This window comes from Artemia sp. Qi Xiang Cuo, chromosome 13, assembly GCF_049724085.1.
Source record: "Artemia sp. Qi Xiang Cuo chromosome 13, ASM4972408v1, whole genome shotgun sequence".
Taxonomy (NCBI): domain Eukaryota; kingdom Metazoa; phylum Arthropoda; class Branchiopoda; order Anostraca; family Artemiidae; genus Artemia; species Artemia sp. Qi Xiang Cuo.
The window spans coordinates 64,998,017-65,022,908 of NC_142806.1; the positions used below are offsets into that span (position 1 = coordinate 64,998,017).

Genomic DNA, 24,892 nt, shown 5'->3' on the forward strand with positions numbered 1-24,892 from the left:
TGAGGTGGTGGTGAATTTTTCCAGCCATTCCGAGGGCTTACTAAATTACTGGTCAGACATCCCCAACTGCGCACTTTAATACCTCGTGGTCTATATAACCAACTACGCAATTAGGAGGACAGAAAATAGCGCCACCAAAATTAAAGGAAAATTAATTATTATTATTACTAGGGGAAGGAAAATAATTAAGGGGCCAAGAGAAAAGAATCTGGGAAGGACATTTATCTGAACAAACTGGGACCAAGGGTTCCAACATATATATGCCCCCAGGGCATAACTTATAACCCTTGTTCTTAAGACTGTGAGGGGAGTGTCCTGCTCAAAGGTATAATTTCCTGAACTTTAACTGCGTGGAAAAAAATGGCTATTTGAGAATTTTGATTGGAAGTGCTTGGGGAAATGGTGGGCGTGGAAGGGGTAACACCCCTTCCACGCCCTCGTTGCCTTCCAATTATTTTAGTCTGTTTAAAATGTCATTTGCCATTTCAATAGTTAGTCAAACGAGCCCTTTTTGAAGTTTCTAAGGCATCCCTCTCTGTAAAAACCGGGTGCGTCCCCAGGGCATAGCCTACGACCCTTGCCCTGAGGATTCTGAGGGCTTTGACACGCTAAAAGACCTAATTTTTAGAACTTTAAACTACGTTGAAGAAAATGACTATCTCAAAATTTTGATTGGATGTGTTTGGGGGAATGATGGATGTAGCGGGGGGCTAATTGCCCTCCCATCACTTTCGACTATTAAAAAGAGCACTCGCCCTTGGAATTTCCAATCGAACGAGCCTTTCTTGAATTTTCTACTACAACGCCTTCTATAAAAACCTTATATGTCCCCAGGGCATAACTTAAAACCCTCGCCCGAGGGTTGTAGGGGAGAGTCCTCCTCAAAACCATATTTTCTATCTGGAAATCAACTACGCTGAACAAAATGGCTATCTCAAAAGTTCGATTGGATGTGTTTGGGGGAATGATGGGAGGGGGGGGTAGTTGCCCTCCAATCACTTTCGACTATTAAAAAGGGCACTAGCCCTTTGAATTTCCTATCGAATGAGACTTTTTTGAAGTTTCTACGACAACGCCTTCTATAAAAACCTTATATGCCCCCAGGGCATAACTTAAAACCCTTGCCCCAAGAGTTGTGGGGGAGTGTCCTCCTCAAAAAGATATTTTCTGTCTGGAAATCAAATACGCTGAACAAAATTGCTATCTCAAAATTTTTATTGGATGTGTTCGGTGGAATGATGGGCGTGGGGGGGGGGGGTGCTTGTTGCCCTCCAATTACTTTTTACTATTAAAAAGGGCACTAGCCCATTCAACTTTCAATCGAATGAGCCTTTTTTGAAGTTTGTACGACAACCCTTTCTATAAAAATCTTATATGCCCCCAGGGCATAACTTACAACCCTTTTCCCGGGGGTTGGAGGGGAGTGTCCTCCTCAAAAATATATTTTCTATCTGGAAATCAACTACGCTGAACAAAATGGCTATCTCAAAATTTTTATTGGATGTGTTTGGGGGAATAATGGGCGCGGGGGGGGGGGCTAGTTGCCCTCTGATCACTTTTAACTATGAAAAAGGACACAAGCCGTTTGAATTTAATATCAACACAGCTTTTTTTTTACTTTCTATGGTAAATTATGCTATAAAAACCTTATGTGCAAAATCGGCAAAATTTAAAACCCTTACTCCAAGGGTTTTTAGGGAGTTTCCTCTTAAAAAAGATTTTTTCAATCTGGAATTTAAGTATTCTGATCAAAATGGCTGTCTCAAAATTTTGATTGGATGTGTTTGGGGGAATGATGGGCGGGGGGGGGGCTAGTTGCCCTCCAATCACTTTCGACTATTAAAGCGGGCACTAGCCCTTTAAATTCCCAATTGAATGAGCATTTTTTGAAGTTTCTACGACAACACTTTCTATAAAACCCTCACACGCCTTCTGGGTATAACTGAAAACCCTTGCCCCGAGAGTTTTGGGAGAGTGTCCTCCTCAAAAAGATATTTTCTATCTGGAAATCAACAACGCTGAACAAAATGGCTATCTCAAAATTTTGATTGGATGTGTTTGGGCGAATGATGGGCGTGCGGGGGGGGGGCTTGTTGCCCTCCAATCACTTTTGACTATTAAAAAGGGCATTAGCCCTTTGAATTTCCAATCGAATGAGCCTTTCTTGAAGTTTCTACGACAACACCTTCTATAAAAACCTTATATGCCCCCAGGGCATAACTTAAAACCTTTTCCCCGGGGTTTGTAGGGGAGTGTCCTCCTCAAAAACATATTTTCTGTCTGGAAATCAATTACGCTGAACAAAATGGCTATCTCAAAATTTTTTTGAATGTGTTTGGGGGAATGATGGGGAGGGGGGCTAGTTGCCCTCTAATCACTTTTGACTATTAAAACGGGCGCTAGCCCTTTGAATTTCCAATCGAATGAGCCTTTCTTGAAGTTTCTACGACAACGCCTTCTGTGAAAGCCTTATATGCCCCCAGGCATAACTTAAAACCCTTGCCCCGAGGGTTGTGGGGAAGTGTCCTCCTTAAAAAGATATTGTCTATCTGGAAATAACCTCCGCTGAACAAAATGGCTATCTCAAACTTTTGAGTGGTGGTGTTTGGGGGACTGAGGGGCAGGGGGGGGGTCGTTGCCCTCCAATCACTTTCGACTATTAAAAAGGGCACTAGCCCTTTGAATTTTTAATCGAATGAGCCCATTTTGAAGTTTCTACGATAACGCCTTCTATAAAAACCTTATATGCCGCAGGGCATAACTTAAAACCCTTGCCCCGAGGGTTGTGGGGGAGTGTCCTCCTCAAAAAGATATTTTTTGTCTGGAAATCATCTACGGTGAACAAAATGGCTATCCCAAAATTTTGATTGGATGTGTTGGGGGAAATGCTGGGTGGGGGGGGGGGGGCTAGTTGCCCTCCAATCACTTTCGACTATTAAAACGGGCACTGGCCACTCCAATTTCCAATCGAATGAGCCCTTTTCGAACTTTCTACGACAACTCCTTCGATACGAAGTGCCCGGGTATGGAGAGAAAAAAACACATTGTGCCTACATCGTTCTTTACTTAGGCAGCGCTAGCGCGCTGCCTATGATACGAATAATTAACACATCTAGGAATGGAATAATATTTGCAATTTCAATTTCTAGAAAATTTCTATCATATTTATTAAGGTGATCTAAAAAAAAAAAACTAAGTTCAGTTTCCCCGTAATACCAAAGTGAAATTACGTCATCTATGTAACTTCCCAAAAAGATTTGTTTTAAAAAAATACGACTCCAACGCCCAATTTTCAAATGTTCTACATAAATATTCGCCAGTAAGCCGGAGAGGGTTGCGCCCATCAAAAAACCATTAATTTGCTGGTAAAAAGAATTACGGGATTGGAAATACATTGAACACTTGTTACAGAGTTTAACCAAGGTCATTAAGAGTTTAAATGAATATTTCAGCCCTATATCCAAGGGCCGTCCTCAGTGAAACATAAATATATAAAAGAAGAAAGACTTACAACAACATACGACCAATAAAAACTAAAATGTAAATTTTTAAAAATTTTAAAAAAAGCAAGGAATAGATTATAGAATAGATACTATTCTTCTAAATTTAAGAAGAATGATAAGAGAGAATAATATAAGAAGATAAGAAGAATAATGAGAAATAATACGAAAGATAAGACGAAAAAAAAGTGAGAATAATATAAGAAGATAACATAAGAAGATAAGAAAAATAATAAGAGAGAATAATATAAGAAGATTAGAATAATAATGAGAAAAGATACGAAAGATAAGAAGAAGAAAAAGTGAGAATAATGCAAGAAGATAGCATAAGAAGAATAATAAAAAAAGATGAAAATATAAGAAGAAGAATAAAAGCAGTATAAATCATAAGATTGATGCCGGTTTACTTAAACAATATGCTAGACTACTTTACGTTTCACCCCCTCATATATAAACACAATAAATCACTAATCATAGTTACTACAAGTTTTTTTTTTTACAAAATTTGGAATATTCTTGAATCGCATACTAAACGAGTGTTATTTAGGTTCTTGTAATACCAAGAATTTTGAAAAACAAAATGTAATAGAACGTAGTGCAAGCGTTTTTGTTTGCGAAATGACTTTTGGTTCTTAGGACTAGATTTTTTAGGACTAGAATTCTTTGGTATTTAAGGACTATTGGACTAACTTGACACAGTTTTTAAAGAAACTGTGCCAAGACAAATATTTCACCAGTTGTATCATTTTCGAAATAATTTGGCTTTAGACAGAACTCAAAAGTAAGTTGTAATTAGTGTACGAGAAGAAGGTTTAAGAATTTCGACAAGAGGCTGAACTCCCTCATATTGACGTCAAATTAAAATAGGAACTGTACCAATAGTTACCATATTTAAATTCTCTTTTACTCCTTGCGAAAAGTGTGGTTCAATCCCGCTTTCTAGGGCTATTATGAGAGAAAGGTTGGGATGGCTAGGGTAAGTTTTGCAGATGAAGTATGACAGATTGGAAAATATTGGCCTTTTCGGCCAACTGTCTAGGGCTAAACGGAAAGCAGGACGTCAGCGGTTGGGATGGGAGGATGTCGTAAAGAAAGACTTGAGGGAAATGAAAACTTCCTGGAAGGGTGTAAAGGACAGGAGCGTTCCGATGTTCTTTTTATTGGGAGGGGGGATCTTCGTAAATTTTACCGGATCGTTACCTGATTTATGCCGAATTTTCTACAGATATTAAGAAGTTTGCTAAATTTCGGCCGATTTCGCAAAATTTTGGCCGAAATTGATTTTACCAAATGCCAAAAAAGTTGGGGGGGATGCTCCCCTCCCCGCCCCCCTCGGGACGCCCCTGGTAAAGGGGGAGGCTTTGAATAAACTATGATGGACGAGAAGCGTGTGTAGCTGTGTTGGCCTCAGACGGCTTAGAGCTGCGGTGAGTTGTTAGTAGTAGTAGTAAGGTTAGACTTCAATCTTGTAATGGATGTTGCGTGGAATATGATACCTGAACTAGCTCGACGGTGACACTCTTCTAGCTTTTTCAAAAATATGTTTAACTTTTTTATGGCTTCTTAGAAGTTATTTATTTTTTCTTTAGAGATTCATGATTCTTTTAGAAGGTTCGAAGGTTCATTAGATTTTATTTAATCTTTAATTTATTCCATCAATATAGTTTCTCTAGTCTGTTTAATTTTAACTCTTGTATTTTATGTTGTTTTTTTTTTTGTGAGTGAAATGACTTTTTTTTCTCTGATTAAACGACTCGTATGTCTTCCCCCTACTTTACAGGCCAAAGAGACGGGGGGGGGCTGTATTGTGTATTATTCTATGTGTATTTCATTATGAATAAATCTCGCCTATTATTTAAAAATGGCTGTAAAAACGGTCCTTTATGCTAATTCACTGTTTTTGTCAAGGTCGGGAATTTTTCTGCAAATATTATGTAAGCTAAACGTAAAATTTTCCTGTTTTTTGCAAATTTTTGTAAGCTAAACAAAATTTTCTTGCAAACTTTCCTGGTTTCTTGCGAATTATATGTAAGCTAGACATAAAATTTTCCTTCTTTCCTGCAAATTTTATGTAAGCTAAGCATAAAATTTTACACTTTTCCTTGGGCCAGAATTATTCCCACATATTTAAACAGGAAGTTAGATAGGACATACCCGCTATAAACCGGCTTTTCTGAAATCCTAGTTTTCGAAAATAGAACTATTTTTTGGGTCACACAGAAGAAAGGTATATTTTCGCGTTATCTTTTATAAGTTTGATTATCTTTTATAAGTTTGATATAAGAGTCTCATTACCCTTGGTAATAACGAAATAGTAATCTAAGTAAATATTTGGTGTACATCACTATACTTTATTCTAAATAATCTGCCTAGCACCGTGGTCGCGTAATAAGCGTAGCACCGTGGTCGTGTAATATTAATGTATAGTACTTCAGGACTACCACCGTTCTTCTGCCTCGTCAAAAACAGTCCGATTTTATCTTTGTTATACTAAACTAGTAATCTAGGCAATTACTAGGTGCTACAAAGTATTAGTAAAAAGAAACCCAGTACATAAAGTCTTCGGGGCTTGAGTTAAAGCCGAGTTGATAATAGAAACTAAGGATTTGGATACGCCACCTGTGATATATTGTCTTACCAGCCCTCTCAATATTCTATGGTATTAGAGGATGGGTTCTGGTGGGGGAGGGGCTCTAGCTATTTTAGAAAAGCTCTGATTTAGTCCCAATTATCCGGATAGACGGAAATTGGAATTGAAAAATGCAAACTGCTGTCATTGGCAAACAGTGGTAAGCTACTCTGGAGGAAGTTTATGGATGTACTTATAGTCAGGGAGGGTTATAGTGTTGAATTCAATACAAATTAGCCACTAAAAGGTTTGCCACTGTTCAAAGTTAAAGCCTGAAGTTAGAGTCGGACTTTTAATTTTATACTTAGAAATAACGGATAAAGCATTTGTGAAGCAATGTTTATATGTGAGGCTTCTGGTAAACTTTGGAAGGGGGAGGGGGCGGATTGGTGTGTGACTCTAACACATGCTGAGAATTTATCCTTTTTTATCTTTTAGGAAAGATGTTGACGGAAAAATAAAGAACGTCGGAGTAGTCAATTATCAGAAGAGATATGAACCAGATAAGTACTATGTGTATGTCGTCCGTGTGGAAAGATTTGACGAATGCGAGCCAACGTACCTTTTCAGATCATATGAAGAATTCTGCGAGTTTCAACATAAACTATGCTTGATGTTTCCTCTAACCAAACTGCCCAGGTAAATTAGAGGCGTAGGAGGGGTTCTCAGCGCCCGGAGACAATATCAGTATTTGTCCCCCTTCTCATCACTACCACAATATTATTATTACCCTATAGTTAATTTTGATGCTTCCATCCCTACTTCCCTCGTGCTAAATATTTGAAGGGATATAATTTTTTCATGAATGATTATCATTCTCGAAGCATTGTTGAATGTGAAAAACGAGGGTTAGAAGAAAAGGTAGTAGTCCTTCTTCACATTTAAAAGAGACTTAGATAAAAGAGTTTGTAGCAACAAACTGTAAATAAAGAGTTACCTCTGTTAATAGAAAATCAAAATGTTAAAATAAAATTTTACTGCAATATATGCAACAACAAACCCATCGCTTGTTAGCATAACGATTGTAAGGGTAATAAGAGGGCAGCGCCCTCATGTAAAGAGTAATTTATTTTCGTTTAAGTTTTAATGCCACTCTTTATTTTCACAAAATGAATGCCTAAAACGCAAGATTTCGCCTTTTTTTTTAGATAGGAGCTTTAAACGTCTGAAGCAGGGTATTCTGATATCTTGAATATGAAGATTTCATCAAGATTACTCCCCCAAATTTTTTAGGATTTGTTTTCCTTTTTCGTAAAGTAGGCAAATTTTCTCAGGATCGTAATTGATCAGGCTCGTAAACTGGCTGTTCTGATATCCGTTCTTTACCCATTCAGCCAGGAAGGGAAAGGGGAGCTGGGGACCAGCCATCCTCTACTTTCGCACACCTGCCTTCCTATTTACCGTCTTCCTCAGGTTCGCCTTCCAGCAAATCTGGATGTTCAAGCTCACATTTTTACCATCTTCTGTTTTGTCTTATGGCTGGGGGAACAAGTGATATTTTAAGGATTATTTTGTTGGAGGGGGAAGGGCAACTTAGAATTTTGTATTGGAGAGTTGGCAAGACAATTTTTTCCTTTCCTCACAAAAGCGTATACGCTATGGCTTTTTTCTATCTTTTTTCTATTTTCCTTTTTAATATTTTTCCTTTTCTATCTATTTTTTTTCTTGTTTTTTCTATGCCTATCGTCTGACAGGCTTCGCTGCTAGCTCTTTCATATGCTGTAGCTATTCTTTAAAGCCAAAGGATGTAAGTTAAAATTCCTGTTAATCTGAATAACCACCATGTTCACCTGAAGCACCTTTTATAAGCAGTTTGAAAGTGTTTCCTAAACATGACCTTTTTGGCAATAGTCACGCTTCCCCTTTCCCTGAGAATATCCACTGACCTCCACTCTCATAGCTCGCCCTTTTTAATAGTCAAAAGTGATTGGAGGGCAACTAGCCCCCCCCCGCCCATCATTCCCCCAAACACATCCAATAACAATTTTGAGATAGCCAATTTGTTGAGCGTAGTTGATTTACAGATAGAAAATATTATTTTGAGGAGGATACTCCGCCACACGGGGTCAAAGACAAGGCCGTATCCAGGGCCCCCCCCCCCCCCGAAATTTTTTACCGAGCCGAAAATTAGTCTAAAAAATACCTGTAAAGACAAAACCTTACCCGAAAAAAGATGCTATAAAAAAATCGGGAAAAAATCAGGTTCACCCCCCCCCCCCGAACAAAATCCTGGATACCTGACTGGTCAAAGATTAACGAGCTTTTGACTCATTCAGAGGTACATTACTTTACATTACTTTTCACCCTATATGAATGCAGTGCCACAGGAAAAATAATTTTGATTAGTCCCCTTTTGCGCACTATTTTTACAAAATGCAAGGCTTTTGAGTAGAATTTTAAATTTGTAGTTGACCGTGACAAAAAAGTCCATTTTGTGTTAAATAAATATATAATTTAATACAAAATAAACATAAGTTTTATACGTAAAATCTTTTTTCTGCATGAATCAATAAATAAAGCTTAATGACCAGTAATAATAGTAATTAAAAGGGGTATTTATAAAAAAAAGCGTCAGAATTAAAAAACTCTTTGGATAATACCGTTACTATGCCTAGTCTTGGCTAGGGACGGATAAGGACCAAAACTTCTTTGAGAACGCCTGAACTTAGCGAAGATCTTCTGGAAGTCGAAATTTCTTCGAATGGCTGAAGTCTGCTAGCTTTTCATTTCATTTAAATAATTTACATTTCAAATAAGTCATAAACTAATTAAATAAATTATCAATATATTATTATACAAATTATTTACTAATTATTATTTACTGTCTTTTAGCTTACCCCGTGGTGTACATCTTGGAAGATCCTCTGTAAAAAATGTTGCTGAAAAACGATTAAATGATATTGATCGATTTTTGAAATGTCTTATGCAGCTTGCCCCTGAGATATCTCATTCTCCAATTATTTATACGTTTTTCCATCCTATCCTTAGGGATCAAGAAGAAACTAGTATAACTGCTCATAAATTGAAAGGTAAGACTCTTTTGTATTCCCTTACTAGTTTCAGACGTGCCTTACGTAGGTTTGCCCTATCCCTGTGTAGATGTTCCCTACGTACCCTTATGCTCTTTTGTATTTCCTTACTAGTTTCAGACGTGCCCTACGTAGGTTTGCCCTATCCCTGTGTAGATGTTCCCTACGTACCCTTATGCTCTTTTGTATTTCCTTACTAGTTTCAGATATGCCCTGTGTAGGTTTGCCCTATCCCAGTGTAGATGTTCCCTATGTACCCTTATACTCTGTTGTATTCCCTTATTAGTTTCAGACGTGCTTTTTGTAGGTTTTATTCGACTTTCTGTTATCATTCTGTCCTATACCTCTCTGGTATTATACTTAAAAAAAAAAAAAAAAAAAAAAACGATGTTAAGCCTATTCAATCCTTTTATTTGCGGTATGTTAAATTTTGCTTTTCTCCTCCCTCCCTGACCTATTAATTGTAGATTTTCTCATAAACTTCATATACCAGACATGACAGAAAAGTTGAGAATGCTGCTGAGAAAGTTGTCAGCTACAGCAATATTCTGATATTTACATGTACCAGATATATTAAATTTTGCCTTCCCCCCCCTGACCTATTAATAGTAGATTTTCTCATAAATTTTATGTACCAGACATGACAAAAAAGTTGAGCATGCTGCACAGAATGTCAGATACAGCAATATCCTGATTTTTAAAATTTACATCCTGATTTTTAATTTAGTTTGTTTTATTAATTTAAGTTTAATTTATTTTCATTCTGGAGTTGTTTCGTTTCGCTTCATTACTTCTCTAGTATTGTAACTTTTATTTGATGTGGGTGAAGTCCTGGCTTCACGATGACTTGTATGTGAAGGAGATTCGATTCTTTATTTTCAATATTTTAAAGTTTTTGACTCCTCCTCAGTGGCCTTTTAACAGTAAAATGGCTCATAAATTTTATGTCCTAGGTATGACAGATTAGTCGACCATGCTGCACAGAATGTTATTAATTACAGCAATATCCTGATTTTGCAATTTTATAATTTAGTCTGTTTGTTTTATTAATTTTTTCTCGTTTTGGAGTTATTTCTTTTCGCTATACTACTCCATAAGCAACGTAACTTCGATGTGACGTGGGTTAAAAATGAATAGCTTGACTGATTTAGTTTTTTAAGTGCATAATTTTTCTTTCTTAAACCTTTTTGCTGCCTTGTTGAGCTCTTTATTTGAATTATTGCTTTAAGTATAACGAATTTGGAAGATTTCCTTGTGATTCTCTACGCAAGTGCTAAAACTTTCCCTGTTGGATTTAAGGAGACGTCTTTAACTGTATAATTCTTTTGCTTAAAACAATAATAATTTATTTTCAAGCTATATACAAAATTAAATGGTAGTACATCCAATTCGTTGCTTGCAAAGGCATACTACAAGAACCAAAAATAATCACAAAAAATAAAGAGTTGGACGGTAAAACTATAAATCGAGAAAAAGTTACATAAATATTTCACATACAAAAAAACTACATAATATCATGATCCCAAAGCAAAACAAAATTAGTAAATCTCAGTAATGCTAAAAAAATCAAAAATAGACACAAACGATAATAGAGAACAAGTTTTATTTCAATACCACAAAAAGTAATTTCAAAGTAAATTACCAATTGTTTTGTATTCTATATTTTCTGCTCAAGGGTTACATAATCTTGCAGTACCAGATAGGAATGTAGGCAGAAATAGTAGGATATAAATAGTAGAATTTGTTTATGTCCATTTTTGTTACGTTTTTACGAGTCAGACAAACATTTGGGGGGGGGGGTGTTCATATATCAATAATAATTAATAAACAAAATCAATAAATAAATAATCAATAAATAATTAATAAATCAATAATAAATGATTTATTTTTTAGTAATAATCACAGACAATTAAATCAATAAAAAATCAATATTAATATATATATATATATATATATATATATATATATATATATATATATATATATTCCGCATATTATCTATTTCTTGTTCAAATCCCTGTTTTTCTTCCTTTGTTGTTTGTTTTTTTTTTTTTTTTTTTTTTTTTTCGTGGTTTCAGCAGTTTGGTTTGTCTGTTTTGAGGAATTTGTCTTGCAATTTTTTTCATTTTGAGGCCTTTTTAATATTAATCCATTTTTTGTTTTAGTTTAAGCCGAGAATATTTAGTGCCTTTGTGTTTGTTTTATATGTCGAGATGCCATCTGTCTATTAATCAGTTCTTGTTTTGAATTCTGTTCCCCCTTATTATTTCACTTTCCTTCTTCCTTTCTGTTTTTATTAGTACCTTGAGTAATAAAAAAGCTTGAACTTTACTTTTGCTTCGCTTTTTTCTGTCTTTCATCTCCTTAATTTTGTCTGTCTAATTGGCTATTCTGATTCTTCCGAGTCCATTGATTTTGAATTGAAAATCAAGTATTTTGCAGTAGGCATCAAGAGATGGCTAACTGTAGAAAAAATCTAAGACAGATAGCCTGAGTAATTGAGAGGCAAACATGTTTAAATGGCACGGGTATATGGGTAAATCTTCGCTTTTTATCTCTCTCTTCTCTTCTTTTCTTCTGCATTATCTCTCTTTATATCTTTTCTTTTCTCGACGTAATACCTTAAATTTGTTTTTTGTTTTTTTCAAGACCACACTGCCTTTATATGACGAAAAATAAACGTTTAAATGGGGATAAGTCCATTCATTAGACAGTGTCTAATAACTGGACTTATCCCCATTTGAACGTTTATTTTTCTTTTCTCTTTTTCTTTCTTTTTGCGCTGAAGCAATTATTGACAGTGACTTAAAATACTTGCAGAGCCTAAGGAAGAACTGCTTCCCAGTCGAACTCTACGAGGAGACATAAAACTATCATTACAGTATTCACGTGGAGAACTTCAAGTAATGGTGATGCATGTCCGCGACTTAAATGGTGTTGGGAGCCAACAGGAAACTCCTCCGTCTTCATATGTCAAGGTCTATCTGTTGCCAGATCCTCAGAAACACACTAAGCGTAAAACGAGAGTTGTTAAACGCAACGCCAACCCTACTTTCATGGAAATGGTAAGTTTATGTGAGATTATTGTACTATCTGATTTATCTGAGTCATTTATCTTTTTATTTATCTGAGTCACTATTATATAGTGATTTATCTCTCTAGTATCTTATTTATCTTTTTTTATTTTAATTTATTTATTTTATTTATCTATTTTGTTCATCTTTTTGATTACTATCTATTTTATTATCTTTTTTATTTACCTATTTATTTGTTGTCTATTGTATTTATCTATTTATTATCTGAGTTAAATATGTGAGATAATTGTATTCATAGTATTTTTGCTGTGAAAAAAGACTGAACGCAAAATTATGGTTGCCTCTTCATTGTGGTCGCTATGTGGTCACTATGTCTGTTCATTGTGGTCACTATATGGTCATATTGTGGTCACTATGCATCTTCATTGTGGTCACTATGTGGTCACTATGCTTTTTCATTGTGGTCACTATATGGTCATATTGTGGTCACTATGCATCTTCATTGTGGTCATTATGTGGTCACTATGCTTTTTCATTGTGGTCACTATGTGGTCACATTGTGGTCACTATGCCTCTTCATTGTGGTCATTATGTAGTCACATTGTGGTCATTATGCCTCTTCATTGTCGTCACTTCATTCAGGTTTGTACTTTAATCCTAGATATATTAAGATGCTACGTATATACTGCAGTAATATTCTGTACAATGACTCAAAATTGAAGTGCGTTTTTGTCGAGGCTGGTTAATATGTCTACTGTAGGTAGATCATGATTCATAACATCAAACATCCTTGAATGATCACTTTTATAGCGATCAGACACCATATTTTGAGATACTATAGAATTAGAAATATTAAGACACTGGAATAAATTTGCTGTATTAAGGTTATAATCTACTTAACGTAACTTATAATTTGCTACAATAATTTATACCATGCAATTGCTCCCATATAACCAGAACTGGTGCCTGTTTTGTATCATTAATTAAAAAAAAAATACTTTCCAAAAAAAAGTTATTCAAAAAAAAGTAAAGGCCATATCATAGGCCTTTACTTTTACTTTTTCATGGCCACAATGTGTTTTTTTTTTCTTTTTTTTTTTTTCTCCGTACCCGGGCACTTCGTATCAAAGGAGTTGTCGTAGAAACTTCGGAAAGGCCTTATTAGATTGGAAATTGGCGTGGCTAGTGCCCTTTTTAATAGTCAAAAGGTATTGGAGGGCATCTAGCCCCCCCCCCACGCCCATCATTCCCCCCAACCCATCACCTAGCCATTTGGCGATTGCCATTTTGGTCCGTCGATTTGATTTCGAAACAACAATATGTGTTTGTGTAGGAAACTCCCCCACAAACCTCAGGGCAAGAGTTTTAAGTTACGCCCTGGGGGCACATAAGGTCTTTATAGAAGCCGTTGTCGTAGAAACTTCAAAACTCATTCGATTGGAAATTCAGAGGGCTAGTGCCCTTTTTAATAGTCGAAAGTGATTGGAGGGCACATAGGCCCCCCCACACGCCCATCATTCCCCCAAACACATCCAATCAAAATTTTGAGATAGCCATTTTGTTCAGCGCAGTTGATTTTCAGATAGAAATATGTTTTTGAGTAGGACACTCCCCCAGAACCCTCAGGGCAAGGGTTTTAAGTTATGCCCTGGGGGCATATAAGGTTTTTATAGAAGGCGTTGTTGTAGAAGCTTCAAAACAGGCTCATTCGATTGGAAATTCGAAGGGCTAGTGCCCTTTTAAATAGTCGAAAGTGATTGGAGGGCAACTAGCCCCCCCCGCCACGCCCCTCATTCCCCCAAACACATCCAATCAAAATTTTGGGATTGTTATTTTGTTCAGCGTAGGCTAGTTGATTTCCAGATAGAAAATATGTTTTTTTAAGGAGGACACTCCTCCACATCCCTCAGGGCAAGGGTTTTAAGTTATGCCCTTGGGGCATATAAGGTTTTTATAGAAGGCGATGTTGTAGAAACTTCAAAACAGGCTCATTCGATTTGAAATTCAAAGGGCTAGTGCCATTTTTAATAGTCGAAAGTGATTGGAGGGCAATTAGCCCCCCCCACGCCCATCATTTCCCCAGACACATCCAATCAAAGTTTTGAGATAGCCATTTTGTTAAGCGTAGTTGATTTCCAGATAGAATATGTTTTGAGGAGGATGCTCCCCCAACCCTCAGGGCAAGGGTTTTAAGTTTTGCCCTGGGGGTATATAAGGTTTTTATAGAAGGCGTTGTCGTAGAAACTTCAAAAGGGGCTCATTTGATTGGAAATTCAAAGAGCTAGTGCCCTTTTTAATAGTTGAAAGTGACTAGAGGCCGACTAGCCCCCCCCCCTCCACGCCCACAATCCCCCCTAACACATCCAATCAAAATTTTAAGATAACCATTTTGTTCAGCGTAGTTCATGTCCGGAGAGAAAACATGTTTTGAGGAGGACACTTCCCCACAACCCTCAGGGCAAGGGTTTTAAGTTATGCCCTGGGGCATGTAAGGTTTTATAGAAACTTCAAAAAAGGCTCATTCGATTGGAAATTCAAAGGCCTAGTGCCCTTTTTAATAGTCGAATTTGATTGGTGGCCAACTAGCCCCCCCCCCCCCCCCACGCCCATCATTTCCCCTAACACATTGAATCCACATTTAGATACAGTCATTTTTTTCAGCGCAGTTGGTTTTAAGACGGAAAATATATCTTTGAGGAGTTTATACCCCTAGAGTCCTCATGGCAAGGGTTTTAAGGTATACTCTGGGGGCAAACAAGGTTTTTGTAGAAGGCGTTATCGTAGAAACTTCAAAAAAAAGCTCATTCGATTGGAGATTCAAATGGCTAGTGCCCTTTTTAATATTCAAAAGTCATTGGTGGGCAACTAGTCCCCTACCCCACCTCCCACCCTCCACGCCCATCAGTCCCCCAAACACATCCAATAAAAACTCTGAGATAGCCATTTTGTTCAGTGTAGTTGATTTCGGGATAGAAAATGTGTTTTTGAGGAGGACACTCCCCCACAACCCACAGGGGAAGGGTTATAAGTTATGCCCTTGGGGTATATTAGGTTTTTATTGAAATCTTTGCCGTAGAAACTTGAAAAGGGCTCATTCGATTTGAAATTCAAAGGGCTAGTACCATTTTTAATAGTCAAAAGTTATTAGTGATTTTTTGTTGTTGTTGTTGTTTAGACCAGGGCACTTCGAAGGAGTTGTCATGGGAACTTCGAAAGGGGCTCATTCGATTGAAAATAGAAAGGGCAGATGCTCTTTTTAATAGTCGAAAGTGATTGGAGAGCAACCAATTCCCCTTCAACTCCCACCCTCCCACGCTTACCCACCCATTTGCCCATTATGTTTAAAAACTAAATGTTGCCTTAAGATTAAATCAAAATGCACTGTGTTATTGCTAATTCCAAATAAGGCATCTCAGCTAGACCCCGGCGCCGTGCCGGCAGATCGACCGAACGCCACCGACGCGAGGCCCGGTCGAACGCCACCGAAGTGTCGTAATACCGCCGGCGCGCCACAGGCACCCCACCACCGGCAGAGGCGGCGGCGTTCGGTCGACTTTAAATTAATTTTGCGGTAATTCTTTTTTGCTCAGTCGCAAAGTCGGAACTTTTCCTTCTCGTGTGATTTAGTATTTCGATTTTCCCGATTAGAAATCAAGCAGGGCTTGCACTATCCCCGAATTTTCGGGTATTTCCCCGAAAATCTATGCGTCACCCCGAAAAAAAAATTAGTTCCCCGAAAATCGCGCAATCACGGTGCCACCCCTAGCGATTTATCACCAGTGACTTTCCCTGCCCAATATTTCTTTGTATACCATAATTCTTCACTACTCTCTTGTTCGTTAATTTTCATCTCTTTTGGTACTTTGCAGAAAAACCAGACAGATGCAATATGCAATTGCAAATATTGTAATATACACAGTTCTTCATATGCTGACAAAAAACAGTATCGTCTTTATGAAATGAGTTTAAATCATTTCGAATGCAGTTTCCCAATCGCTATTTCTAACATCGTTCGTAGTCAAGAATTTTATTTTCAAGTTGAATAGAATTATAGAACGAATTCACTACTATACAGCTTCAGCCTTCAGTTGGATTTTGAAATTGATAGCCGACAGATTGTTTCTACAGCTGAATTGTAAGTTTGCAGATTTTTTCTTTTTTTTTGCTGTTTTAAGATAAGATTTTCTTAATGTTTAATACTCAATTGTTGAACGCCTGAATGTTTAATACTCAATTTTTCGGAAGCTACCCAAAAAATATGACTCAGAAATAAATTGTAAATTATGGCCTATAGGGGGGGGGATAGGGGGCTATCATTTTTAAGGGAGAATACCTTATTTTTTTTATTGAAAGCAGGGTTGCCAAAAGGATAATTATTTTTTTCATCTAAATTGGAGAAAGAAGAAAATTATATCAAATTCCCTGGGAAACCATTGAAATATCTTGATAGACCCAGGGCCCCCCATTATGACTTGTTCATTGTCTTGGATATTTTGCGATTTCTCATAGGCTACTGGCCTAATTTGGCTTTTGTGTCTGCTCTCTTTTAGTTAGATTCTTTGGATCTTATTGAATGCCACGGCGAATCTATGACTCAGTTTTCCAATAACTTGAGGTATATCTGAATAATTTCGACATTTTTGTTGTTGTCTTTGTACCCCTTTACTCATACCCTCAATTTTTTCAAGGAAAACTAAGCTGTTTAACGTTATTTTGCGTGTTTGTTTGAAACATATAGTGACCTAGTTAATTATTAAGTAACTTATTTTTCTAATGAAAGCTGAGACGGTATCCTATGAAGGTGGTATCCAGAGGGGGGGGGGGGTTAGAGGGGGGTATTACATTTAAATGATAATATCTCGAAATTTTTTTTACTGAAAGCAGGGATCCCAAAAAGTTATTTTTTTAAAATTAAAATCAGGGACGGCATTTTATCAAGGTGGTATCCAGAGGGGGAGGGGTAGTGAGCTATCATATTTAAATGATAGTACCTCGATTTTTTTTTTTGAAAGCTGGGGTGCCAATAAGTTAATTATTTTTTTTTATTTAAAGCAGAGACGGTGTCCTATCAAGATAGTATCCATAGGGGGGGGGGGGCATAGGGGGTTATTATATTTAAGTGTTAGTACCTTGAATTTTTTTTATTGAAAGCAGGGATGCCAAAAAGTTAAAAAGTTGACAAAAATTAACAAGATTTTCCTGAGTTATACTTTATACAGCATTTGCATGGTTTTATCGCCCAAAGGAAAAGGGACATATGCGTCCAACCCGTTTTTTTTCTTATTGATGAAGCGGGTTTAATTTGAAAACATTCATTCACAAGTACCAGGCAGATTCACACTAAAACGAATTGGTGTGACGAAAGCGATATCGACATCCCCACCTAACGTTGCGCTCGAGTGACAATAGCGCCCTTTGTCCAGGGCCCAAGTTACATTAAAAGGCCAGGTCATAATAAAAGCTTTCAATTTGGGAGGTTCAAGGAGGAGTCTTTGACTGTCTTATGACCTCAGGGTACAAGATGTTCCAATGCTCTTACGTACCTACAGTTGTTTAATAAGTTCGATCACCCTAAACATTTTGGACAGCCATGGGCACACTCATAACAAAGATAACATAGAGTCCGACGAAATACTTTTTTCAGAGATTAGAAGAAAAGCGATCAGCTATATATACCCCTAACTCTGCTTAAAATCCAGTCTAAAAAGAAACTCCTTAACGGCTCCAGAGGAAATGACCAGAAAAGAAATTTTTAGTCTCGGTGGGAATCAAAGAAGAGTCTTTGAGTATTTTGACCACAGGTGACTTATTGTTGCGACTTTCTTAAGTTTGGTAATTTTTGTGAGCATTTGGAAATCAAAGCTTAAACTCAATAACTGATACTAAGTGTCCAAACATTTTACTTGGATTAAAAGTGACGAACTAGGATGAAAATCTCAACATCTTCCTGGAGCTTCTTCAGTCTGCATATTATTTCATTTAATTACATTTAGAAAGGATGGGCTTTTCATTTTTTACCAGAAAATAGCTGGCATTTAATTTTTCTTCATACCGAATAAACCATTAACTGTTTTTTGTTTCATTGTAGTTGAAGTGTTCTCATGTGAAGTGTTCATCATGTATTTTTCAATTTGATAAATTTACTCCTTTTAGATGCAGTTTGTAATTTGACTGATATTAGGTATTTATCAGTTTATAATTTGGAATGAATCCTCAAAGGAAAAAAAACGAATAATGTCCAAAAGAGCAGAAGTTCAGCCTCAGCCTACCTGACACATATTCTATAAAGAAGCCAAAAAACTTTAAAATGCATTTTTTTTAAATTGTAATTAAAAACCAGTTTTTAATACAAGAAGTCTTTTTAAGAATCCAAAAGAGCAAAAAAAACAATCAATATCAAAGTCGACCATTTCAACTGTTTTAAAGGGGACAAAACAGATTTAGGCAAAGGGCATTATGACAAAACTAAGCTTCTAAGTTCAATGTTACACTCAAAGTTTTTACCCAGACAACTGACGAATTTTGTGATACGGTATTTGAAGTTGTATATGTAGTAATGCTCGGTGAAAAAACTACTAACTTTGATAATTATTGATGTTAAGAATACATAACTAATAGATAATTCAACCACTCGTATTATGCAAGGGTACTGAAACGCCACATCCATTTCGTTTCTATCTCTTTTCTACTTCTCTTTATGAATAACGAAGAAGACAAGTTTCCGGCCAGCGACTTGTGAATTTTTGAACTCATGAATAGGCTCGAATCTGTTGTAAATTTAAGCATGTGATTTGAGAAAGACTGATGAAAACATTAATGTTTGCGGTCAACATTGATCACCCCGGCGGCGTTCCGCCGACATCTTACCGAACGCGCGCCGCCGACATCTTACCGGCTGCGCGGCGCGGCGTGCTGTTTTTGGCCCCGCCGCCGCCGGTCTTCTCTCATTGGTGCGGCGCCGGGGTCTAATCTCAGCAGTATCCCAAGAACGACTGAGGGTATTATGTTCAAACTTTCGGGGCTACTTCTGCTCTTAAAATTTAACCAAATCAAAATAGCGTAAGTGTATCCGTGCTGTCAAAGAAAGTAAACAGATTTTTTTGCTAATGTTATCAAGTTTTCCATTTCAGGTCAACAAGAGGAGGTATGAAACTAAACTAAACAGTACTTTTTTTTGTCCAGATTTTTAAAAGGGTGCATGTTGTTAAAAATTGTGGAAAATTTTTCTCCAGCATACAAATAGAAGGCCAAACTATAAAGTCTTAAAAAACGAAAAGATTTAAAGCGTTATTTTCTTTTTCCCTGAAACCATGTCATGTCAGACCATGTCAATATAAAACGAACAGAAATTAATTAAAAAAAACTTTTTGCACAAAATAAGTTTTTCAGAGAAAAGTAAAGAACTCCATTAAACAAAAAATGAGCAAAAACAAAATCAAATAATCTACCAAGCGTGAAACTACCACAAATCAGCATCGATAAATAAATGAAATCCAAAACGAACAGAAATTACAATAAATCACCAAGTCAAACTCAAAACGAGCAGAAATTACCATAAGTTGGGTGCAAACCCCTTATGCCTTCCCCAGGCAAGAACAAAATTTGTACTTTGCTGAAAAAATACAAATTAATGTGCATTGTCAGTTTAATATACATATACTGATATTTAGTAATCAAAATGTTAATATTATTTGATCTGTTAAATTTATAAAAGTAAAAACATTTTTTTTTTTTTTCAGTAAAGTGCAAAGTGCAAATTAAACATTTTTTTCAACATCAATTTCTCATCAAAGTATCAAAACTAGTATCAAAGTAACAATATGAAAGTGAAAAAATAACAAAGTAAAGTAAACATCAAAGTAACCATAAACAACTTCATAACTTACAGCCCTTATACCGTCAACTGAAGTTGCCACATAAATCACTAAATCCTAAGTATCAAAGTAACAATAAACAAGTTTCGCAACTCAGAGCCATTTCCCCGGTGCTGGGGAGGGGGGGGGGGGGGGAAGAGACCACCACTCACAATCAGTAGAGCTATCCTTCTTTTAGCGCTGCAATTGGGAAAATATTCGGAGATTTGGTTTGATGCTAGGGGATGGACGGGTATGGCTGTGCACAACCTTCCATCAGTGGCTCTGCTTTCACTAATCTTAGTGCAGAGCTAACAACGCATCCAGGAGATCCCAGATCAAACATGCCCTCTTTTCTTAATAAATAACCTGAAAAAAGGAAACTAGAACTTTCAATATCGAATCATTTGAGTCCCCTCTGAAGTGTGTACGACTATTTTTTGCATAAGAACCTTTCTTCCTCCTGAATATAAGTTAAAAAATTTTCCCCAGGCTGGAGGGGGGCATGTTGAACTCGAGTAGTATGTCATATGATCGTCGGACTATTTCAAAACTTAATGGCTATCTCGAAATTTTGATGGGATACATTGGGGAAAAAAGGCTTTCGGGGGGGGGGCTTGTTGTCCTCTGATGACTTTTGACCTTTATTAAGGACACTAGAATTCTGATTTACAATCGAATAAGCCCCCTCCGAAGTTTATACGACCATCCCATCCATAAAAACCTTATATGCCTCTGGGGTATAATTATTTCCTAACACTTGCCCCCGGGTTCTGGGGGGATGTGTTATACCTGGAGTTTTTGTTATATGATCTTTGATATATTTTGGGCTATATAAAAACAATTCGATCGGTCGCATTTGGGGAAAAGAGGGTTGGGGGAGGTGCTAGTTTCCGTCGGATCACTTTTGACTCTTGAAAAAGACATTATAGCTTTCAATTTCTAATCATTTGAGTCCCCTCCGAAGTTTATACCACTACCTGTTCCATTAAAAACTCTATATGCCCACAGGGCACAAGTTACAATCCTTCTCTGGGATTGGGGAGGAGACATGTTGACCCGAAGTTTTGTTATCTGATTGTTAGACTATTTCGAATAAACTGACTATGTCACAATTTTGATCGGATAAAATTGGGGAAAAGAGGGTGTGTTTGGAGGAGATAGATGTCCTCCGAACACTTTTGACTCATAAAAGATAACTAGAATTTTCAACTTTCAATCAAATGAGCCTCTTCTGAAGTTTATATGACCACCCCTTACATAAAAACTTACATGCCTTCGGGGCATAACTTAAAACACTTGCCCTAGGACTCTGAGAGGTTGTGTCGATCTCAGAGTTTTGTTATCTAACTTTTGAACTATTTTTAACAAAATGGCCATTTCAAATTTTTATCAGCTGGTTTTGGGGAAAAAGGGGTGTGGGGGGTAGTATCTTTCCGATGTTTTTTTACTCTTAAAAAGTGAACTACAATTTTTAATTTCCAATCAAATGAGCTCCCCTCTGAAGTTAATACGGGCACCTCCTCCATAAGAACTATATATACCCCGAGGGCATAACTTACAACGCCTGCTCCCGGGCCCTGGGGGGTTGTGTCGACCTTTGAGTTTTTGTTATCTGTTTTTTAAACTATTTTTAACAAACTGGCTATCTCAAAATTTTTGTCGGATACATTTGGGGAAAAAAGGAGCGTGGGGGGCTAGTTGCCCTCCGGTGACTTTTGACTCTTAAAAAGGGCACTAGAACTTCTGATTTGCAATTGAATGAGCCTCCTTCGAAGCTTGTACGACCACCCGTTCCATATGAAGTGCTTCTGAAAAAAATAAAATATTGAAGCCTTATAGCGTGGAGGGGGGGGGGGGCAAGTTGCCCTCGGATCACTTAAAAGTAACTCTTAAAAAGTGAACCTAACCTTTCAATTTCCAATCAAATGAGCCCTCTCTAAAATTTATACGACCATCCCTTCCATAAGAACCATATATGCCCCCAGAGTATAACTTACGACGCCTGGTCTTGGGCCCTGGGGGGTTTTGTCCACACCAGAGTTTTGTTATCTGACCTTTGAACATTTTTTAAGAAAATCATTATCTCAAAATATTTATCGAATGGCTTTGGGGAAAAAAGTTGTGGGGGTGGGGGGCTAGTTGCCCTCACATTTCTTTTGACTCCTTAAAGTGAACTAGAACTTTGAATTTCCAATCAAATGAGCCCTCTCTGAAGCTTATACGAACATCCTTTCCATAAGAATCATATATGCCCCCAAGGCATAACTTAAACCGTCTGCCCCGGGCCCTGGGGGGTTTTGTCGACACCGGAGTTTTCATTGTTTGACTTTTGAACTACTTTTATCAAAATGGCTGTTTCAAAATTTCATCTCATTCATTTTGGGAAAAAGGGTATGGTTGGGGGAGGGGGCTAGTTGCCTTTTCATTACTTTTGACTCTTAAAAAGGCACTAGAACTTCCGATATCCAATCGAATGTGCTCCCCCCATAGTTTATACGACCACCCCTTCCATATTAAGTGCCTCTGGGGGAAAAATAAAAAAAAATAAATAATAGTAAAACATTGGAGCCGTATGGCATTTACTATAGGCAACGCTATAGAATTATAAAAGTAAAAAATAACAAAGTAAAGGAAACATTAAAGTAAGCAAGATGTCAAAGTAACTATAAGCAACTTGCATAACTTACAGCCCTTGCACCGTAAATCAAAGTTGCCTAGTAAATCACTAAATCCAAGTATCAAACTAAACAAAGTATCAAAGTTACAATAAGCAAGCTCCGTAACTCAGAGCCATTTTCCTGGGGTCGGGAGGGGGAATAAGAAACCGCCGCTCATAATCACTATATAGAGCTATTCTCCCATTTGTACTGCAAATGGGAGGATATTTTGAGGTCGGGTTTGATGCTAGAACAATCAAGCGAGTACCTAAATCTTTCTTTAGGCAGCTTAAAAATTAATCAAGAAAAAGTAAATAAGAAAAGTAAAAAAAAAAATAAAAGTAAAAAAGCAAAAGTAAAAAAGTAAAAAAGAAGAAGAAAAACGTAAAAGTATACAGTGAACCTATGATACTGCCTTATTCTATTCACTTTTACGATGTAACATATCGCGTGTGAAATATTATCACAAACTAATAGCGAATGCTTGCACAACGATCTTATTTTAAGAACGCAAATAACAACAGATAAACATAAATATGGAATAAATTAGTAAAATAGCATCCTTCCATCATAAAATCTAAAATGCCTTCAGCTTTCTCTAAAATTTCTTCAGCTTTCTCTAAAATGTCTTCAGCTTTCTCCGAATTGCCTTCAGCTTTCTCTAAAATGCCTTTCAGCTTTCTAGAGCTTATTGATTTGAAATCGTGATAGACTTTGTGCACTAAAGCTTTTTATCTTGGTTTTACCTCTTGAAACCTTTGTTAAGACCAGTAACTGCTTTTATCCTGCTGTCAAGCAATCAACTCTGTCTTTCTTTCTCTTTGTCTGTCTGTCTGCCTCTCTCTCTCTCTCTCTCTCTCTCTCTCTCTCTCTCTCTCTCTCTCTCTCTCTCTCTCTCTCTCTCTCTCTCTGTCTCTCTCTCTCTCTCTCTCTCTCTCTCTCTCTCTCTCTCTCTCTCTCTCTCTCTCTCTATCTCTCTCTCTCTCTGTCTCTCTCTCTCTCTCTCTCTCGCTCTCGCTCTCTCTCGCGCTCTCTCGCGCTCTCTCTCGCTCTCTCTCTCTCTCTGTCTAGCTCTCTCTCTCTCTCTCTCTCTCTCTCTCTCTCTCTCTCTCTCTCTCTCTCTCTCTCTCTCTCTCTCTCTCTCTCTTTCTTCTATTTCTCTGTATTCCTCTTTTTCTTTCTCTTAATGATTAAGTAACGGCTTTGTTGAGACTAGCAAAGGATTGCACCGACCTTTCAAGCAATCAACTCGATTTCTTTTTTTTCTCTCTCTCTCTCTCTCTCTCTCTCTCTCTTCCTGTTTTTCCTCTGCCTCTTTCTCCCTCTCTCTTTCTCCACATCTCTTTGTTTTTCTCTTAATGATTAAGTGATTAAAGTTTTTGAAGTCAAAGTACCAAAAATCTCTGTTAAGCGGATCGTTATGAAATTTTAAAGCGGGCATGTTCACAAAAAGAAAGGAGATCTAGCAGATTTATAGACCAAATTTGTTTCTTATAGATTGTTTATAGACTTCCGTTACCGATTGTGCAAGAACGAATTTTACAAGTATCTGTATGGAATTACGATCGTGTTACCGAAAATGAATTTCTTGGTGCTGTTAATATTTCACTGATGTCTGTCGACCTGAGCATAGAGACTGCTCATTGGTACAGATTGACTAATAATTATCGGTAAGGAAGGTGTCAAAACAGGGAGTCTATCAAAGTGTGATTCATATCCTAACTTTTTAGTATTAATTGTTGTGCCTAATTGTGTTGCCTCTTTGTCATTGTAGCGTCTTCTATAAAAAGAAAATAACGTCTTTTTTCAGTAAATATGTTCTAAAATAAGTTCTAAGACAACCCATGATGGTGAAAAATTAAAAACCGTGCGAACAAACAGAGAGTATTTTTGTTTTTCAGTGGCTGAAAATTTTCCTCGTTTGAATTTTCTTTCTGTCTCACGATTTTTTGTTTTTGGCTATCATAGCCAAATTTGTTGGTATTTCATTTCAGAACAAGCTTCATTTGACGGGCTAAAAATTTCCTTTTTTTCACATTTTCGGCTGTCATAGCCAAGTTTTTGGAAACTTTGTTTTAAAATTTATTTCATTTCAGGCGCTGAAAATTTCCCTATTTGAATATTTTTACTGCTCTTATGATTTTTCGTTTTTGGCTATTGTAGCCGAACTTTTTGGGCATTTTTTC

General features: G+C 37.0%; 1 protein-coding gene across 2 annotated transcripts in view; it reads left to right on the forward strand.

The window, feature by feature from the left end:
* Positions 1-24,892, forward strand: part of Pi3K68D (phosphatidylinositol-4-phosphate 3-kinase catalytic subunit Pi3K68D) — a 236,708-nt gene that overhangs the window by 200,247 nt on the left and 11,569 nt on the right. For both annotated transcript variants that reach the window (XM_089099478.1, XM_089099477.1), the window contains exons 19-22: positions 6,568-6,768; positions 8,962-9,158; positions 11,979-12,223; positions 24,204-24,376. In XM_089099478.1, coding sequence (XP_088955604.1) covers positions 6,568-6,768; positions 8,962-9,158; positions 11,979-12,223; positions 24,204-24,376 — 816 coding nt within the window. The remainder of the gene's footprint in view (positions 1-6,567; positions 6,769-8,961; positions 9,159-11,978; positions 12,224-24,203; positions 24,377-24,892) is intronic.